The sequence below is a fragment of the Nestor notabilis genome, unplaced genomic scaffold (assembly GCF_000696875.1).
Source record: "Nestor notabilis isolate BGI_N333 unplaced genomic scaffold, ASM69687v1 scaffold12337, whole genome shotgun sequence".
Classification (NCBI taxonomy): domain Eukaryota; kingdom Metazoa; phylum Chordata; class Aves; order Psittaciformes; family Psittacidae; genus Nestor; species Nestor notabilis.
In genome coordinates, this window is record NW_009937842.1 from 22543 (window position 1) to 42148 (window position 19606).

The 19606-nt window shown below is 38.2% G+C and overlaps 1 protein-coding gene across 2 annotated transcripts; it reads right to left on the reverse strand.

The window, feature by feature from the left end:
* Window positions 1-4474: 4474 nt before the first annotated feature.
* AADAT (aminoadipate aminotransferase) lies at window positions 4475-18755 on the reverse strand. 2 transcript variants are annotated; one of them, XM_010019038.1, is made up of 14 exons: window positions 18685-18755; window positions 17298-17305; window positions 16970-17138; window positions 15762-15894; window positions 15045-15119; window positions 13572-13769; window positions 12983-13048; window positions 11736-11818; window positions 10416-10512; window positions 9514-9575; window positions 7316-7380; window positions 6329-6435; window positions 5558-5659; window positions 4475-4566 (listed from the first exon to the last, which is right to left on the reverse strand). In XM_010019038.1, the coding sequence occupies exons 1-14, from the start codon at window positions 18753-18755 to the stop codon at window positions 4525-4527; spliced, it is 1278 nt and encodes a 425-aa protein (XP_010017340.1). In that variant the 3' UTR covers window positions 4475-4524. The 2 variants fall into 2 exon arrangements, with proteins under 2 accessions (XP_010017340.1, XP_010017341.1); XM_010019039.1 differs by lacking the exon at window positions 17298-17305 and having other exon boundaries at window positions 18689-18755.
* Between the last annotated feature and the right edge of the window lie 851 nt (window positions 18756-19606).

Genomic DNA, 19606 nt, shown 5'->3' on the forward strand with positions numbered 1-19606 from the left:
CGTAATATGGGTCACCGTCTGTCAAAGGAAATCAAAGTTGTGCAAGCAAAAAGGAAACTGTATTTATAAAAGAGCTATGTTCTACATTTTCTTCATGTCACTAAAGCATACTGACAGAGAAGTAGCTTGATCCGTGATCGTGCAACAAGAATGAGTGAAATTAAATTATACTGCTCCTGGAGCTGTTTTATTCCTCTCAGTATACTCACTCACTAGGGAAATCGAGGAATGGTTACAGGCTGGGTGAACTAGAAGGTTTTCTAACACCTGCACATGCAGAATCAGTATTTTTGTCTCTGAGTTATATTCTGGTTATATCCCTCTGTAGGAGGGGCAGAAAAGTAACTGAAGTCTGGTCAAAGTTACATTACAAACTTGTCATTGACAAAAGGTGCCTTTCATTTACACAGACTTACTGCTGCAAGTTTTTGGTGACTCAGCGAACTGAGGAGTTTGGCTGTCAAATAATAGTCTCTCGTGGCACAGTGCCAGAGTTCAGTGTGCTTTCACTTAGTGTTATCAGAAACTGAAAGTCAATAAAATTTATAGCAGCAAAATTTGCCAGCATGGCCGTGACCTTGCTAGTGAAAGTTGTGCATTCAGCAGTGCCAGCAACTGTCTCTCATTGTTCAAGACGTTGAGTCCTTGCTGTGGTTTGTATCTAGACTACCTTTGGTACAAGAGGACAAGGGTGGAGTTTCATGATGTTTTAAAATCTAGTCTTAGGACATGGTGTGATTTAAACTAGACTGTACGTGACAAAACCGCTATGTAATGAATCAGTCTCTCCATCTTACCTTATCAAGGCAAGGCAAGGCAACAGCTCTCCGTAAGAACTTTGAAAAGGGATAATTTTCCTTTCTGATGGGGGAAGTAAGAAGCAGCTTCGGGGGCAGAAATCTGGATTATTTTTCTGGTCATTCTCCATATTGCTTTCTAGCTGGAAAAAGTTTCATTACTTCATTATAAGCCCAGTCCTTCAGGTCATGAAGGCATATGCCAAGTTTTCTGAAAATATTCTGGAGAACTAAAACCAAATGTAAATTCAAGAAATCCTGTTCACAGGTTGCACAGCCTAGAAAGTGCATATTTTCACTTCAACACTGATGAAACAGACTGCATAGCCTTGCTTCAGGCTTCGTGACACTGGCAAGAGCTCACTGATGGCATTTCTGAAGCTTCCAATCACCTGGATGCTCTGTGCTGTCAGGGTTGTGTTCTTTCTCTTCTCAACAGGATGATCCCTCTCTCTTATTAATCATAGAATCATGACGAAAATGTATGTAAATCAAGGAACAGAAATACCTTCATGTTATTTTTTTTTCAAAGTCACATCACAGCATATTCACTTGCTATATCACTTGCTGTATCAATCCAGACCTGATTTACTAGAAGCTGAAAATACAAAGAAAATACAATTTTAAAGGTATTCTCCTAGCAGGAAATCAGCATTCTCAAAAAGAATCAACAAGGCCCTTATCCTTCTGGGGTGATACCTGAGCTTTGCAGGGTTACACAATAGCTTCCACAGCCATTATGAGGCACTGGTATTCCTGGTAGCAACGTTAGAAAAATGAAAATGTGTGTTCCTTTGTATTTGCAGAATGCTTTTCATTCAGAATGACTACAGTTCAAACACTGCAATTGTTCTGTTCCCATCTAAAACACAGTCTACAGTGGGCTGTTCAAAAACTGTTATTAAATAAAGAAAGCAAGACAGTTTAGGGCGTGCACCAGTAGAGCTCAATTTGCTCCAGTGTATCACAATTCATATTGCAATGGCAGAACTGAAAGTTCCATAGGCCACAAGGTTTAAAATACAAGGCTCCACACACAGCAAACTGATTTTAAAGGATGAGGTTTAAAATGAAACTTGCATTCAGAATTTAGTGGACAACCCTCCAAAACTAAGTCAAGTGTTTTCCACAAAAACTCTGTTCTTGGACACCATCACTGATGCTCAGGGACTGGCATTCAGTTAGATGAAATAATTCTCTGCATGCTCACAGTTTAACTGCTCACAGTTTAGTGTCAGAACTGTCATACTGGATACACACATACATTCTCTATTCTAATGAATTCCCCATAAAAATCTTTTCTTCTCAATTATTCATTAATCACAGCAGTGCTGAAGGGCTCTTTTTTGAAAGTTAAGGGGAGTATTTTCCTTTAGAGTAACGACCTTCATGAACCTAGAATTTGTAAATGTATTTTATGTAGAAGTTCAGGAGTTATGTTGAAGTTGTTATAGTTAGTATTTCCATTCTCCTGAGGAAGAACTGCTGCCCCTCGCTACATTGGTAACATTTGGAAAGCAGAAGTGGGATGCATTGTACAAGTCTGAATGTGTGCAGCAACACAGGCACATGATACGTGTAGGGTGGGTTAAGATTTATGTTTCTTGTACAGCATAATTGTTTGGGTCATGTACAGTAGCTATTTGTCCAGAATTTATAGGTCTTCTTAATCTGCCTAAAGTCTGAAAATCCAGTGGAACCAAACTGTAGGTACAAGAGAATGGGTAGGTATTGACCACTCAGAAATAAGCCTGGAGAATCGGCCTGCCAGGAGCTGCCCACATCAGGCAGCTCTCTACAGCACTGCTGTAAGCTTTTCCACAGCTGCCCATATCCAGGTAGCACCACAGATGTGCTTACCACAGAGACCTTTCCTTCCTCTCTTCCCCAGCAGTGGATTGTGTCACTTGCATCAGACTAAATCTGCTCTGAAGGAGAGGTTATTTGTTCTTGGACAGATGAAACAGAAAGGGAAAAACAAAGCTTTCATTTGCCACATAATTTCTTTCTATGTGAACCTGTTGCCTTTTGCCCTTTGCCTTTTGTCTCTAAGTGGCTTCCTCCGGGAACATTTAATCATGGTGAATGCTCTCTCCCAGGAGTCCAGAAATTCTGCTTTCAGAGGTTCAGGGAAACAGTATGTGCTAAGATTTCACTGCCATTGTTCAATTTGCACTGTTCAGGGTGTTAATTTAATTTTAGATGCCTCGCCACAGTCAGAGAAAAAACCTCTAAATTAAATTAGCTGATAGCAAAAGCATCTAATGTGCAGCAAATGGGATTGCATTTTGCTTGCATTCAACTAAATTAGTGTTTAGTTAAGTGGTGTATTATTCAACACATCACCAATACAGAGCTTGCTTAATAATGATATTTTGATTATGTTTTTCTAATTCAGGTTGGTCTGAATGACAATGTGACAGTAGTATTTGACAATAGCATTTGCCTGAGAACTAAAATCAGTCTTACATGAGATTTACATTTATTCCTCTGTAAAAATATATTAAACAGACACCAACTCATTCTGTTGTATAAAATGTTTTAATAAATTGAATCCAAGATAAAAATTGCCTTACTTAGCAAAGTCAGAGCTTTCAAAATTTCTGTGTGTGGTTGAGAAACCAAGTTGAAGCATGAACACTTGGTGTTAAACAGCACTGCACAGAAGGCACTGCTAGTTTGGACCTCCCATTAGCACCATCACACAGTAACAGTGAAGTTTGTCTTCAAGGACAGCAGTGGTGCCCTGAGAGCAGCTTTGGGACTGTGGCCTCTCCTTGGAGAATCTGTACAGTTAAAACTTTCTGAAGGTTTTGTACATGTTGCCAAGAATCAAATGTTTGGGATGATAATGACCAAGAGATCAGAGATCAAAACATTTCTTTATTTTTTCATTTCGCTTGCTTTGTACCTCTGGCAGTGTCAGGGTATTGTCATTCCACTATGCCCTCTGTTTAGTTACTCATGCTCTCCATTTAAAAGCATGTCTGATTGATTAACCAAGAGCAGGGAGCAGCTCTATTAGCACATCCACATGCCTCTGCAAACCACAGAATTTCTAACGCAGGTACAGAATAATTATTCACAGACTGAAGTTAGAAGCCAGCAATTAGAAAACCTTTTACAAATTAGAGAACGAGCTGTAATCATAGCCTAATTTTGCTGGATCAGTTTCAATTTTTTAACACCCTTACGTCAGTTTTACCTGATAAAATATTAGTAAAATTAAATGCTGATCTTCAGATCTTCAAAACCAGATGCCATACAACAGGACAAGAAGGAAAATGACACACAAGACAATTCCAACATAAGGTATTGAAGGAATGTGTCAGTTTGGATTAAGTAATAGTGGCTAAGACCACCTCAGGTGCAACTTCTTAAGTAACTCATTTCCATTTCCCAACCCAAATGGAAACCCAAAGCCAAACCAAAAATCAATACAAATCTAAAAAACCATGAATTTGACAGGAAACAGAACATTTTGGGTTTGAGTATTTTAAATGCTTCTGAATTTCAATAAACTTAGTGGTGCAATGTCCTGTCAAAATAAACCCCAATAAAGCAAATTTTTTTCCTTCTTTTTTTTTTTTTTTCTTTTTTAGCTGAAACATTCCAAGGAAACATCCACTGTATTGTGCTTGCTTTTGAAGTGTTCTGATGTTATTAAATGTTAGTAAATATTTTCTGGAGATGATTTTGATTGCTGCAAGATCTCTATTTAGCTTTTTCACAAAGCTTCTTTTATAAGGTCAGCCAGTCTCTTGAAGGCCTGCAATGACACAAATATGGCTCACATTTATATTCCAGCATTACTTAAATAGGCAACATGTCAAACCTGTAAAGCTACTGAAACCACCCTAACTATATACAAACTCAGTATTTTATACTGCAAAATTCCGCTGATGTTCTCTGTTTTCCTTTTATAACAACGTGTATAGGCCTGGAGGCTCCCAAGGTGGAAAGAAAAGGAAGAACAGTTGAGTGGGGAAGCATGTAAAAGATACATTTGATTATCGACAGTATGGTTATTAATTACTTTTACAAAGAAGAAGGAAGAAATAGAAGAACTATAAAAGAAGGAACAGAAAGGCAGTAGAAGCACTTACAAGTTACAAACCTTCACAACTGAAAGTACAACTACAAATACCAAACTGTTTCAAGCATCTGAATTAAATGAGTATTAAATCTGCACAAATAAATGTCTCCTATCTATCCACTGATTTTATAGATACAGCCAAGTATCATCCAAAATGTAAAATACATAGATCTGTTCCTGAGAAATGAAATACAACATATATGTCGATTGTATGCAAGAAAAACAATATTCCTTCTTATAAAGGATTGACAACACACACACTAAGAAAACAGGTAATTCAATCTCAGGAATGGAAAGTCTGGAAAATAAAAATTATATGATGCCTGCTAATGCTAAAGCAAATAGCAAAACTTACTCTAGTCCGCAGTAAAGCCTTTATGAATAATGTCGGGGAGGGTTAAGTGTGAGAATCTACATGTACGAGATTCAGAGAAAAATTTCAAGTGGTCTTAAAAATCTGGTACCTTTCAGGTAATTTCGTTATGAGTGTCTTGCCTAAGAAGCAGCCAATACTGCTTCAAAAGTATTGCTTCATAACCCAAGTACTAAACAAACTACACTAACACTCAAGAAAACACATAAGGAGAAATAAGTAGAAATTAGGGAGCATTATTGCACGAAATACTGTCTTGGTAAGAAAGTAGAAGAAAAAAATCTCACTTACCAGATCCATCTGGGCTGGAGAAGACAAAGAGAAGGAGGCTCTGACATAAGAACTTGGCTCTGAACTATTGATATTGAATGCTCCTCCAGGAACCAGTAACACCTGAGAAAAATTGATTAGCCACCTGGTTATCACCACTTCTGCAGTTTTAAAACACTATGTTAAATTAAATTTGAGAAATCTCACTGCTGAAACACTGGTGTCAGAACATGGCATAATGTATTTCTTCTCTTCAAAATTAGAAGCCAGAAATATGTATTTGAATTGGACTTTTCAAAACAAAATCAAAGGGCTCTTAGGTTTTGTTTACCTAGGCTGGTGGGTTACAAAGTCTGGCTTATCATCACAATGTTTAGAAGCACCAATAAGGTGGAATGTAGCTTACTCAGTACACAGTGCTGGCTCTTGCAAATTGTAGAAATAAAATCTCACTTAATTTCTGTTATTGAAAAGATACTGTGGACAGCCATTATTCATATCGGTACGTATATTAATATTCTCTATATATGTTCTATACATGATGTACTGTGCTATTATAATGGTTTAAATTTAAATAAGCTGATTAAATATCAGCATCTGAATAGAGACATAAAAATATTTTATTAATGAGTCACTATGTGACAATGCCTGACTTGCAGACTCAGTGATGGTATATGGCAAGTTGACCTGCTTTTTTGTGTGTGTGCATATGTGTGGATAGATATGGTAAAATTATTTTATCCTTCCCTCATTTCAATTTAACATCATAAGCCATTAAACCATAGATCATACTTCTTTCTGCAAAGCTTTTTCCGTGATGAGCTGCTGTGTATCAGAAATACCCTTAATTTTGATCCATAAAAACATCCCAGCAGCAGGAGGGTACCATTCTGCCAAGTCTGGGGAGAGAGAGAGAAAACAAAGGAATCGGGAAAGAAACTTCCACCCCATCTTTAACTGATACATCATAGATTCAGTGAAGTAGATTTGTTGCTCTGATAACCTCAAGGGGAATATAGGCCACATATCTTGATGCATTATTCAAAATTCCAACACACTTTAAGGTAGCCCAGTGCTATTATGCTGTTTTGATACTTTGGGAACTAAGACAAAGAGGGCCTAACCAGGTCAACAACCCCCAGCTGTTCACATCCATGGAGAAAAAGAAGAAATACTTCATACCTAAAACCCGGGAATTAGCAAAAGTAAGTACATTAATGATTGTGTGGGGCCTAAGTACCCTTGTCACATGGAAGTATCATCTAAGGCAGGCGGGCGGTTCTTCAGCAGTTATTACTGATTCCACTTAAACTCACTAAAAGGAGTGAATCATTAACTGTAGTTGCATTATTGTTGATCATATTTTTCTATGCTCTGTGATTAACCACAGAAGGGAACACGGGAAATTGATTTCTGACAAAAAAAATATCATTACTGCTATCAATTATTTATTTCTCTTAAATTAAGGCCACCGAATCTGACAGATTTTAAACATAAACAGTATAAGAACATAGTGGAGTGAAATATATGCTCTTTGTGAAAGTGCTTTATTCAGTCATGTGGCAAGCTCTGTACTCATCACAATCCCCTTGTCCCACCAGCAAAAAAACAGCAGTACCAGATAATTCGTCCTAAGCTGAGTATTTAATGTCATTGATTTGCTATAGTGCTTATCTGTCACTTCAGTCAAGAGATGAACTTTAGTGATTTTTCTTGACCACAAACATGATAAACAGTTTGGAAAAAATTTAAGTCATTATCTGTGTTGCACTCACTGACCTTTTAACCACTTGTCAGCAGCAGTGAGCATTGCATCCCGCTGGGTCCTGTAGAACTCCACCACTCTGGAAGTAAATTATCAATTCAAAGTCATGATCTCATAGAGCTTCAAAGTCCATTTCTTTCCAAAGGCAGAAACAAAGCTTTTCTACTTGAACAACCTAAATGCACACTTAATGGAGATAAAAACATATCCTAGATGGGCAAATACAGTATACTGTGTATATAAAACTTTGTATATTTATCAGAGAGGTCTTGAATGCTTCAGTGTGTCTCCAACAAAGCACAGATCAACCACACAGAGAAAGTACCTGCCTGGCTGCTTCTTAAGCTTTATATATGTCACAAGAACTTTTTCTATATTATATCCATTCTGTCTGTATCAGTGGATACAAGCCCTGTCAACAATATTTACTGCACAAAACGGACATACTGAAGAAAATTAAAGACTTACACATATGCAAAAGCACAGGTTCAACATTTGTGCAATTGGGTTAAATTTCTGTAATAGATACACATGGAAATGATATTTCACAAGGTAAAAAGCAAAACATATGATAAACATATAATGGCTATTTGACAGCTTCCCCTTTTCCACACTCCTGAATCTATCTCCTTCACACTTTAAGTGAAGCTTACAAATAATTCAATCTCTTTCTGGGGAAAATGAGGAAAATGACCCTAACCCAAGTTTCAACATGGACAAGCCTTGCTCTTGTTAACAGGAGACAGCTGTGCCAGGGGAGACACAAGAGAAATGCCCAATACAGAGTTCATAAATCAGATGCAAATGTGTTCCCATGTCTAAAGAAAACATACTTAGTAATTTCCATAATTTTACACTTAGATTTTTTTACATACTCTCTGAACCAATAGCTTTAATTTCTGGATGTATTTTATTACACCTGATAGACAAACACCAACACAGGCTTACACAGTTCTGGGACTCAGCCTACACCAATTGCTACATCAACAAAAATGCAGTTTTTACCACATCACAAATTCTGTTGCAAGATTTTGCCTTTCTCTTACCATTTTACTGACATGCCAGAATGAAATTACAAGTAGTAGGAAGACAAGACTTCCACAAAAACGTAAGTGGTCCAAACAACAAGCTAGCTCCTTCTCAAAAGCATACTCTTAACAAGTGAAACTTGTCCAAATAAAATCACTTGGAAGAGATTCCAGTCAGCTGTTGGGCCTCATCAGTAAGTCACCTGACAACTGACCCTAAAAGGTTATAAAGGCTTGCAGCTAGCTTATTGCAGTGCTGTTTCTATTATCTTAGAGGAAGAATGGTTTCTGGCTTAAGTAGGGATGCCTTTTAGCCTACAAGAAGGAGGTAAGTGGACAGATGCATTTAGAATGTGTTTTTCAAACTGCTGAAAGTTGAGCTGGAGCATGGTTCAAGTTTCCTTGCAAAGCCTATCTTTATTTTTCTAATCTTTAAAACGAGGGCTATGGCTGCTGTGTCTGCTTTAGACTTTTTTGTTTTAATTTTTTTTAATACTGGTATTTACAGTATGAACAACAGGCAGGTGCTCAGGGAATAGAAGTGCCTGTTACAGTGAGGTGTAAGAATTTTTTCCATGCTTTGCTCATGTTCCTGTTTATAGGTGTCTGTATAGTACACCCCTCCTGACATAATAAGCTTGGAGTTCTAATGGCAACCAGGTATGGCATCTGAAATGAAGCGTGGATAGTCAAGAGAAACTATGTTCCTCCAGCATAATAAATGAAAACAAAATGCATGTCAGATCTTTCTACCAGCACCCACAATCACTAGGTTAAGTATGTGAATCCCTGCTGAGTTAGTGAGGCAAGAGCTCCCTTTATAGAAGCCATGCTGACCACTCAATAGATGATGTGCTCAGTGATCTTAGCCTTTGCTTCAGCAGTGAAGCTGTGTGGAAGCTCCCAGGATCATCTTGAGTTCCCTTCATGTAGGAGCTGCATAATGACTGGGCCTGTGGACTGGCAGACTGCTGGTCTGTAGTGGTGGGTTACATGCCCTGACCTGCATGTCTACAACTTCACTCTGAGCTCCTTCAGGACTCTTGTGTGAATATTGTCAGTCTTGGTGATTTGGCTTGGTAGCGATCCACCTCTTCTGACCTCTTTACTGCAAAGAATGTTTTATGTAGAAAATAAGAAGCAGAATGACAAATGACGGGATTCAGCATATGACATGACCCTACCTGTCTATATGCTCCAAGAAACCCTTTTCTCCCCATTGCTGAAGCAGCTGTAATACCATAATCTAAAGAAATAAAACATATAATCAATAAAATATTTTAAACAGGACTGTTCTGCAATCATCATAAGATACATATCCTGATACATTATGCAAAATTCCACACAGGCAAGAACTGCATTTAGGGTATCTTAGAGCCCTTTATAAACAGAGGTGGCAACAGAAACAGGCCGCTGCAGTCCATGTTACTGCGGTCTCTGAGGATCATGGCAGTGTTCGGAAGTTGGGGTGGAGGGAAGGAAAAATGGATGGAGAGCTAAATATGGTAATCGGGGAGAAAAAGGAAGGCAATGTAGGCTTAGGTTGTGCCCATATCAGCTTCTTTGCTTTAATGCTGCCTCTGACAAACTAATGGAGCTGGAAGATGGAAGTAATATTTACATGCGCTCAATGTCTCCTTTCCTTACTACGAACCATAAAAGGGCTGTAGTTGGTAGCCTACTTTGTAATGTTTTTGTGGGCTGCCAGTATTGTTCTAATTATAAAGTAGATTGAAAAACAATAAAACCCAACCCCGAGTGCTTCTTCCAATGTGTGCTTTACATTGAGGTTTTTCAAGTGAACCTACTAGCAAGAGATAGAAAGTATTTTACATCTTGGTTCTTGAAATCTGAGAGTTAAGGCCATTATTACCTGTACTTTCCATGCACTGAGACACTATCTAGCTCTGGTTGTAATTTCTATGGCAGTCTGTCTTCCTGTGGCAGACTTGACAAAGTATGTGTTTATAACCAAGACTGCAGAAGTGCAGAAGAACTGCAAAAGTGCAAAGCTGTTTGTGGTTTCTTGTGACCTGGAATATACTACCTTTTCTAAATCCAGTTGAGTTGGCTATTTAGTACTTGCCTGTGTGAAAGTGCTGGTGTGCATCGTTGAAACCTGGATGTGTAGAATAACTCTGTCAATAAGAGGCTTGGGTCCTGTCAGAAAACCTATTCTTAATCTAGAGAAAAAAACAACAGAAAAAAGTTACTACAGAAATGCAATGTGCTAATACTTCATGTGAATTATGGTTTAACTTCTAGCTGGGAAAACATAACCATTTCACTGGTCTGTAAGGATCTTTTATGATTTTAAGTTTATCTGTTATTTTAATACTGCCCTAAATCACAGGCTTATGCAATTTATGACTATTCAAAGTCATGAAATAAAAACATTTAAGGGTTTTTAATGCTTATAGTAGCTTCTTAGTTCTCAGACTTCAGGACATAGCCCACATTTTTAAGCTTTCCTCTGCAATCACAAAGATTTAGATGACTCGAAGGGAAGGAAGGATAGGTTTTCACATAATGAAAAATCATGAGTGCTCAGACTTTCTGAAAAACAGATGGAAGCGATAAACAGCTTTACTCTTTCACTCCCTTTTAGTACTGTAGAATAAATGAGATTTTGACTGATAAACTAGATTCTTATTTCTGTTCGAATTCTTATGACCCATCTTTACAGATTGGCTCAAGCTTTTCTTTGAAGAAAAATAGAGCCAGTAAACTCGTATGTGTCTTTGACAAAGACAAAAATGTAGCATGGCTTTTCACTGTGACTTTTGAAAGTACAATCACACTTAGCATCACGTCATCTCCTCACTTTCTCAGGTATAGGGTTATAATCACTATCTGCCAGTGCAGAATTCATATTATTCTCTTACAGTTATCAGAATAACAAACAAAAGCAAGTTAATCAAGTATGTTCATTTGTGTGAAATGGAAAACAGCCAGCCTAGTTTTTCAGGCAGAGAATTGTAAGACTAGAAGACCAGAAAGCACTGCAATGCTCTGAACAGTTTGTGGAGAATGCCATAGTTTCTTTCTGTACTGCAAGTTTATAGAGAGTCTGCAGGAATAGTAAGAGACAGGAGAAATGGAAAAACAAGAGAGAAAAACTGCTAGGAGTTCCAGGAACAGAGCTGGATTCAGCATGTGTCTTTCTGCCTAGAAAGCATCTGCAAGAATGGGCTGCCTGGGGAGAATGGTTATCAGTATCAGAAGAGAAACAGAAATTGGAATTACGTGACTACCAAGAGATAACATGAAAAGTCAGTGGACTGCAAAAGTGCATTCCAGAAATGGATAGGTATTAGATGAAAAAATTGACATGTCTGATCATTTTGTATGAAGTCTTGTGCCTTAACTGAACACGCAGCGCTGCGCAGTCCAAAGTTGGCCTTACCCAGATGAGAGAATTTTAGAGAAAGAGTCAGTCCTTATAACTCGGCCATCCACATCCATTGAGAGGAAAGTTGGAGCCCATGGCTTGGAAGAAAAATAAAAATAAATTCAAGATGCTAGTAAAGATTATGATGTAATAATTTTCTTTATTATGAAGACATAATTTCTTAAAGAATTATTTTGATACGTATTTTGATGTGCATTCCAAGGGGGAAGAAAATGCAGTAACTTGCTGGCAAGTGGCCATTTAGGCTAGCTGTCTGAGATGTGATTACAATATCCTATGAAAGTCATCAAGAAAGCAGCCTTGTTTTTTGATGCTTAGCCCACTGTTCAGCATACTAGTGTTCAGTTCAAGTTTTGGTATGACGTCACAAGTATAAGAGAAAAATAATTGTTTCTTTGCCAAGATTTTTTTATGGACTGAACAGATACTGTAATTTTTAAGATGGGGCTCTGCAGCTTTTAGATTAAAAAAAAATAAATAATCAGAAGCTATGGCCAAATTTTGACCTGACTTCAGCACACTTTTTTCCTCATCAGTAATTCTACTTTTACACCTTTTCCCCTTATGCTCTAAAATCTGTGTAATGCTATTCAACAAGTGAAGCGGTTTTATTGGCTCTTTCCATGAAAGCATACTGCAAAATAGAAAATGCTGAACTTTAGCTTCTACCAGTGTTATACTGCTTGTAAGACCTCCTTCTAGGTACTTGTGCAGACTGTGCTGCTGTAGACTCATGTGTGAAGATAGGTCAACAGTCAGTTGTCACCCATTTAAGGAAAATTTACATGGAGGAGGGAACCTGCCTATCTAGTTCTACTTCCTGTAGTATCTGGGAGAATTCTCTCGGGTTCTCCAAAAGGCCAAGGGGTAAAATTGGTATATAGTAGATTGGGAGTAGGCAGTGTTCCACTGAATGAAACTGGGCTGAAAGGTACATTAAGGGGCTACTATTAAGTGCTGTTTTAGTGGCATTCTTGTTTTGCTCTGGAGGCAAAGTCTTACCTATTTTCTGACTACTGCAGGAAATTCTGTCCTGTAATAAGGTTTGAGGAATTAGAATGTGACTGAGGCACTGAAATGCCACAAAGGGGGCAACAACTGAAAGTAGCATACACTGTGAGGTCTAGAACTACCTTGGCATAGGACATGAAGAAGGAACATGCAGGAAGATCCACGGCTCATATCTTGGGTCTCTCCTGGACCAGAAAAGGTATTGCTAAGAAGTATGGATGGCAAATTACCTTTTCAAACTGAATAAAGTAGTAAGGATCATCTTCTATTATGAGGAAATCATATTTTCTTGCAAGCTAAAGAAATTAATAAAAAGTAAAGATTTGTTAAAATGTAAAGACACTGTAAATTAAGTACTTCCTCTACACTGGGCCTACTACCAGGACCATATTATGATCCTGTGTATTGCTCATTCACTATATACAAGGCCCTATCAAGAGAATATTTCAATACCCAATTTAGACATCAAGTAATTATAAGAGTAACCATGGTACCTGCAGTACAAGGACAACTGTAATAACCGAATCTGTTCTGCAACGGTGTTCAAAATGTGTAGGAATCTTGCAGTAAGTCCAGTTAGAAGCCCATAGCAAAGATAAGGGCCAGCAATGGGCTACTGTTGCAAAAACAATTTATCTAATGCATAGTTCACCTCTGAAAAGTTGTCATGAAAGAGGTTCTGCTAGAAATAAGTTCTAGGAGGAATGTCTACTGGACCGATAACTGGCCCAAATACCACACAAGGGATATCTTCTACTTAAATGGGACTGACACTTTTCCATTTCCAGCTACAAGGTTCATATGGCCCCAGCTACATACCTGGTAAATCTCCTCCTTGCGCTCTGTGGTCAGAGAGTTTCCAGTTGGGTTGCACCCATTTGGAACAGTGTACAGGAATTTGGGAAGGTGGTGGCTATCATCTGGGCTCCAAGTAGACAGAATTTCTTTTAGAGCATTTGGAATAATGCCATGTTGGTCACTAGGAACATTAATTATGTTACAACCCAATGGTCTCAGCTGTTGATAAGAGGAATGAAACTGTCAATCCCGTAATTCAAAGGTCTTCCTTTTGTCATCAGCATTGTTAAATTTCATTGATAAAGTCTTTCTGAATTTATAGCTATAATCTCAAGCTCCGTTTGCTCATGATTAAAAAAAGTTTGCCTGAATTTGCTGTGAAGCTTGTCAAACTTACCACATTACTCTTTATTTGGCCTGTTAAGCCATCTGAGAAGAAATGGGTAGCTCTTATGTCCAGCTGCTGCTCTTCTCTACAAAATTGCATATGGTTTTGCAATCAGAAAGGGATTTTGTGAATTTGAACTGTGTTCTCTCAGGACTCCATTGGTGTCACCACAGATACTAAGTTCACATTTCCTACTGACAATTTGCATTCTACTTAGTGGAAGTGCCATATCTGTAAGCTACTTCTCACTGACAAAGGGCAAAGAGTCTGTTCTTAATAGATATACTCAGCAATACAAAAGAGAATGGAATGATGCTATTGCAGTGACAAGTTGGCAGCAGTATGAAAAAATACAGGTAAATTTGCAACAAAAAAGCATGTTGCGTCCCCTCTATGGAATTTCAATTTGTACCATGTAGCAGTCTCCATTTTTAAATAAAAATGCAAGCCTGCTGCATTGTCAAAATATATTCCTAACAAAGTATATTTATTAGACAAGATATTCAAACTTAGCACAGCAAACATCAAAATTCCTTTTGATGCATGAGGACACAACTGAAATTGTGTATTACCTATTCTAACCCTTATGCATTTTGAGCTGACATTTGAGTACATACTGATTAAGTTACTTTTCAGAAGTAAAATTTGCTATTTTTGTATAGTTCTTAATAATTCACATCTTCATACTCATATAAACATGTTTTAGACCTATCCCAATTTTATACTATTTATAGCTATGGTATAATCAGACCACAAAATACTTCAGGTGAATGTGCTGATATGTTAAAATACCCACTTGTTATAACTTTGTTTCAACCCAACTAGGTTATGATGGCTTTCCTTCCCATCCCAAATGTGACCCTAGCCCTTGAATGAATTAGAACAGAAGATCCTCTTCCAAATCCCGGGAATAGCTTTTATAGAACTTAGAAGAAAGGCTTTTATGAATTGATATTTATGAACTTAACTCGACTAACACTAAAAATGTGATTCTTAGATATATTTTGACAGTAAACGGAGAGTATTTAAGCCTGCAGATCAAGTACTACGTTGCTGTTTACCTCAAAAGAAACATACTCAGTGTTTGGTAGCTAACGAATACTTACAGCTGCTAGTGTCCCAGAGTATGCTGGTGCATCCAAGAGGATGTTGTCCCCAGGATTAATGAGCATTTCAAACACCTGTAAACGAGTCTATTTTAGAAAGATTGTGCCATTCTTGTACGCATACTTCTAATTTTAGTGGGATTAAAAATCTTGATTTGGTACTAGTAATTCCCTAACCATATAATTATGCTGTCTGTGAGAAAAGCATTGAACTGATGAAAAAAAGCTTTAGAGCCAAATGAAGTTGGGTAATCAGCTACAGAATACCAATTTGATATGGAAAGACAGTGCTCTATTACACAGTAGAAACAGTGCTTCAGCTAGAGAAAGGATCAACTAAGCAGCAGTGAGTGGAATGGAAAGGGTACTTATGAAAATGTAACAATTAACTGAGTTACAGTAATGCAAATAATGTACTTACGTACTTATTACTGCACTACCTGAGTAATGTGAAAGGTTACCTTAGTAGTGTTATTTTCTCACAGGCTCTTTGGTTTACCTCAGCATTCATGACAGTGAGAGTGCTACACCAATTTTATTTCAGTTCTGTTATCTTGTATTGATAATACTGAACATGTATTTAACAAAGTACCCTGTGTATAGTTATACAATGGCATGTAATGCTGTATATTGAATAATGAATCATGTATAACCAAACTGATGGGAGGATAAATATCTCAAAGAAATGCTTCTAACATATGAAACTTTTGGTCTTACCTTACCCAAGCCTTCCTGGCTGCCAGTTGTGATACACACTTCCATTTGTCCTTGCTCAGGACTGTAGTTGGCTGTGGGGGGATTATGTAGATTTCGCTGGAAATTCTTTAGCCAAGACAACAGCTCTGGAATCCTAAAACATGAATAACATAAGGTGTATATAATGTCTTATATAGACCAAAGCTAGGCTGTTCCTCTAAATCACTGCCAAATCTAGTGCACAGTCCTAAGCCTCATTTCAGCTGCCACACAGATACGCTTAGAAGTTAATTTTATGACTACCTTATCAAATAATGAAAATCAGACAAATATTTCTTATGGAACAGCAGAAGAGATGGGCATCTGTGGTTCATATACCAAATCATCTGAAATCTGGGCAGAAATGATTCGGCAAGGATGGAAGAGGGGTGGAGGCTGAACTATGTCCACTCCTAGGAGTGGATCTTCTCATACTCAAATGTGGCAGTGTGACAAAGCTCACAATGCTGCTAGTAATAGGCTGCAGCTAATAACAAATTTCTGAAACAGGATCTCAAGATACCCCAGGATGTTCACAAATTGCTGGGTTCATTTAAACGTCAAGAAAAGTCTTCACTGATTAATGCCCTGTGTCTGTCTGTAATTGTGTACCTAAATTTTTTTTTTGCCAAGCTTGTCACAAGCCTCAGTGCTGTCTGCTGAGGAGTTCACATGAGCGCTAAAGTAACTTACTGATATGCAATTTTTGTACTACAGCTGACAATACTATAAATAGTTCCAACTACTACATACTGATTTCAATCTACGGTACCAAACAAAAGTAACCCAAACACTATAGAATGTGGGAACTATGTAGCACAATGCAGTGTCTTTTAGCATGCGTCTTACTCCAAAATACAGAATGATTCCTCCTAGTGACTTGGAAGCCTGGAGTCTCAAATACTAACAGCCAGAAAATGCTATGACATGAGAATTACTAGTATTAGGGCTTGCTGAGTTTCTTGTTTTGGTTTTTTTTTTTTTTTTTTTTGTAGTTACTCATCTGCTCAAAACTTTCCACTTAAACCAAAATGTAAATAGGCAAGTTGAGAGAAATTAAACCTTTTTTCTTTTTGTAAAACAAGTTTAACAATCAGGTTTTAAAAACACAGGTGAATTAATGAAATAATAAAGGATTTTGTGATCCTTTAATTCTGGCAGCTTGACATGCAAGCAGTTGCGATGGATACCCTGCTGAGGCTGAGTACTGGAGAGCTCTCTTCATCAGCTCTTCCCCAATCTCAATAGCACTTCCATGTCCAATGGCAACAGTAGCTCTCTTAAATGGAAAAAGGTCAGGGTTTGGTGCTCCTCCAGCCAGAGAGATGAGAGATGGAGGAGCCTTCTCCATCAGTTCACCTAGAGTAAAAGGAAAAAAAATCTTGGTTACAACTTGATTATTACAACACTGATCATATCCTTTAGTCAGTATATTACAATAGTCCAGAGAAGCTTGTTCCATTTCTCACTTTACTTTTTTAAACTGTTATGAATTCAGAAGGATAATTTTTTTTAAACTTGCCTTTCTACCTAGATTAAATAGGTGGGGGTAATGAGGTGGGGTGGGCAGGGAGACATGAGTGGGACAGACCAAAATAAAAAAAAAGCCATCTTTGTTTTAAAGTAAACTATAAATAGCTTTTTGTAATCTTACCTCTGTTCTACTATTATAATAACCTTGACTGGTATCTTTTAAGCTTCAAGAATTCAAAATCTTACTGATCTTCTGTTTAGACTGGACTTGGAATTACTGGCTTTGGTTTTTGTTCAGTCTCACTTCAGCTTATGTGGCTGGCAGTAGTGCAGCTATACTGACAGTTACATATATGATTATTTTTCCATAAGGGAGTGGGAAAGCTTGATAGCCCAACTTCAGTGGTGGAAGCACTGTGTAAGTAATTCAGTATGAAGGGAAAGTTAACAACCCTTGCGTTAAAGTCAGTTTTACAATTATTCAGACCCAATCTATGCAGCACAGACTAGACCTTAATCCAGCAAGAGCACTAGACTGCATTAAAGCTAAGAGCTCACAATATAGCAGTCATGCTGGCTTGACAGTTTTACATCAGGTATGAGAGGACAGATGACACCAGATCTGGCTTAAAGCCTCCTGTTACGGAGTTTATTCTCCACTACTACTTAGCAAACTTGAACATGGGGAGTTAATTCTTATATGTTCAGTAACAAGGGTCACGTCTATGACTTTTGGTCTGGTAAAGACAGATTTACTTTGTCACCAAAACTGCAGCCTCAGTGTGGCTTTCTGCACAAGCTGTGTTAATTAGTACTGGTGTTATGACGTGTATCAGTGTATCACTTGAAAAAGTATAGAGACTGTCTAGAGTGAGTTAGTTGACCTAGCATGGAGCATTTTAAGCAGCACAGCAAATGCCAACCCCTTACAAAGAGAGGAAATTGACCCCTGAAGGTCTAACTAGTGATGTATGTCTCATGCTCTGATTCTGTCAGGTCCCTGTAGATTTCAGCTGAATAAATAAATAGGCAGTTAACCTTTTCTATCTGTCACACAGAAGACTACGTAACATGGTAGCCTAAAGATAGCATAATATAGAAAAGGAAAGTGTAGTAACACTGAGGGGGTTGGTGTGGTGAGGAATTTATGGACAGGACACAGGAAAGAATTTCCAGATGCATGCTAAAGTGACAATACTCTCTCCTGTCTGGATGGGTTTCTGAAATAGTTCAAGGGTATTTGCTTTCTTCATCTTTACACCTGCTTAACAATTCAACTTGACAAAAGCTAAAGCAGTTAACTGGCCTTGCTTGTCAGCTTACAGCATGGTTTTCTTTCAAGTCTTTTAAAGTCCTTATCAGTAATACTCCAGAAATGTCCAGAATATAGAAAAATACCCTTCTAGAGAACCTGGAAAGAATGGGCAGATACTCACTCAGAAGTCTTATCGGAGATGCTTTTCTTGCTGCACTCACACTTGTGATGAATCGAGAGTAATTCATGTCTAAAGGGAAAGTGATTAGTTGGACAGGAAGCTAGAAAAGTGAATGGGAACCCCAGTGCATCTTGCACAAATAATGCTTCCAATTTGTCATCTCCAGAGATGTGCTCTATCATAAATTAAATGTCACTTTATGTTAACTTCGGCGCTGGAATTTATTTTCCTCTTTGAATTAATGGAAAATATTTCAACTGCATACTCACAGGTTGTCACGGCCTCCCAGTGACCCTGACACTGGCATAGTGAGATTAGGTCAGTTACTGCTGTTCTGGTAAACAGATAGCAGTGCAACTTTGACCTGGGGAATTTTGGTGTGCCAGTGAACAGGAAAAGGCCCTTTCCTCCTCTCTTTACTGCCAGCTGTGGAGTTAAAAAGGCAGATTACAAATTTGAAGATCTGACAGATCTTGAAGAAATAGGAGCTCTTTTAAATGAGAACCCAGCTTTATTTAACTGTACTAAGCATTGCACGTAAAGTGATTTAACTGTTGCAAGCCATCACTGTCTGGTGGGAAGCCTCAAGGCCTGTTGTCGCAGGAAAACATCTCTGTAACGAAGGAGAGCCCAGGAAACAAAGGGTAAGAAGACCCCGACACTTCGCCTACTGCTTCCAAGTGTGCTTCTCCTTAACTCACCATAAATAACCCCTCGGCAAACACAGCAACACACATGTGCTGGCAGCTATTAAAAACCGATCTGTCTATCGAGGCTGCTTTAAAGAATAAAAACAACCTGGTGCTTTCTGAGCACAGCGTTCTTAACTCGCCCCCAAGCGCCCTTCCCCCGGCAGTGGCGTTGCTGTACGTAAAAGCTCCGCTCCGGGGCAGCGCTTCCCCCCCAGACACCCCACCG

Excerpts from the sequence above, each read along its gene's own strand:
- AADAT (XM_010019038.1), bottom strand. The coding sequence starts at position 18,755 with ATGAATTACTCTCGATTCATCACAAGTGTGAGTGCAGCAAGAAAAGCA. Across the intron at positions 9,576-10,415 it reads ACACCAGCACTTTCACACAG|ATTATGGTATTACAGCTGCT; the intron begins GCAAGTACTAAA and ends TTATTTCTTTAG. Across the intron at positions 7,381-9,513 it reads TTCTTGGAGCATATAGACAG|AGTGGTGGAGTTCTACAGGA; the intron begins GTAGGGTCATGT and ends ATTTACTTCCAG.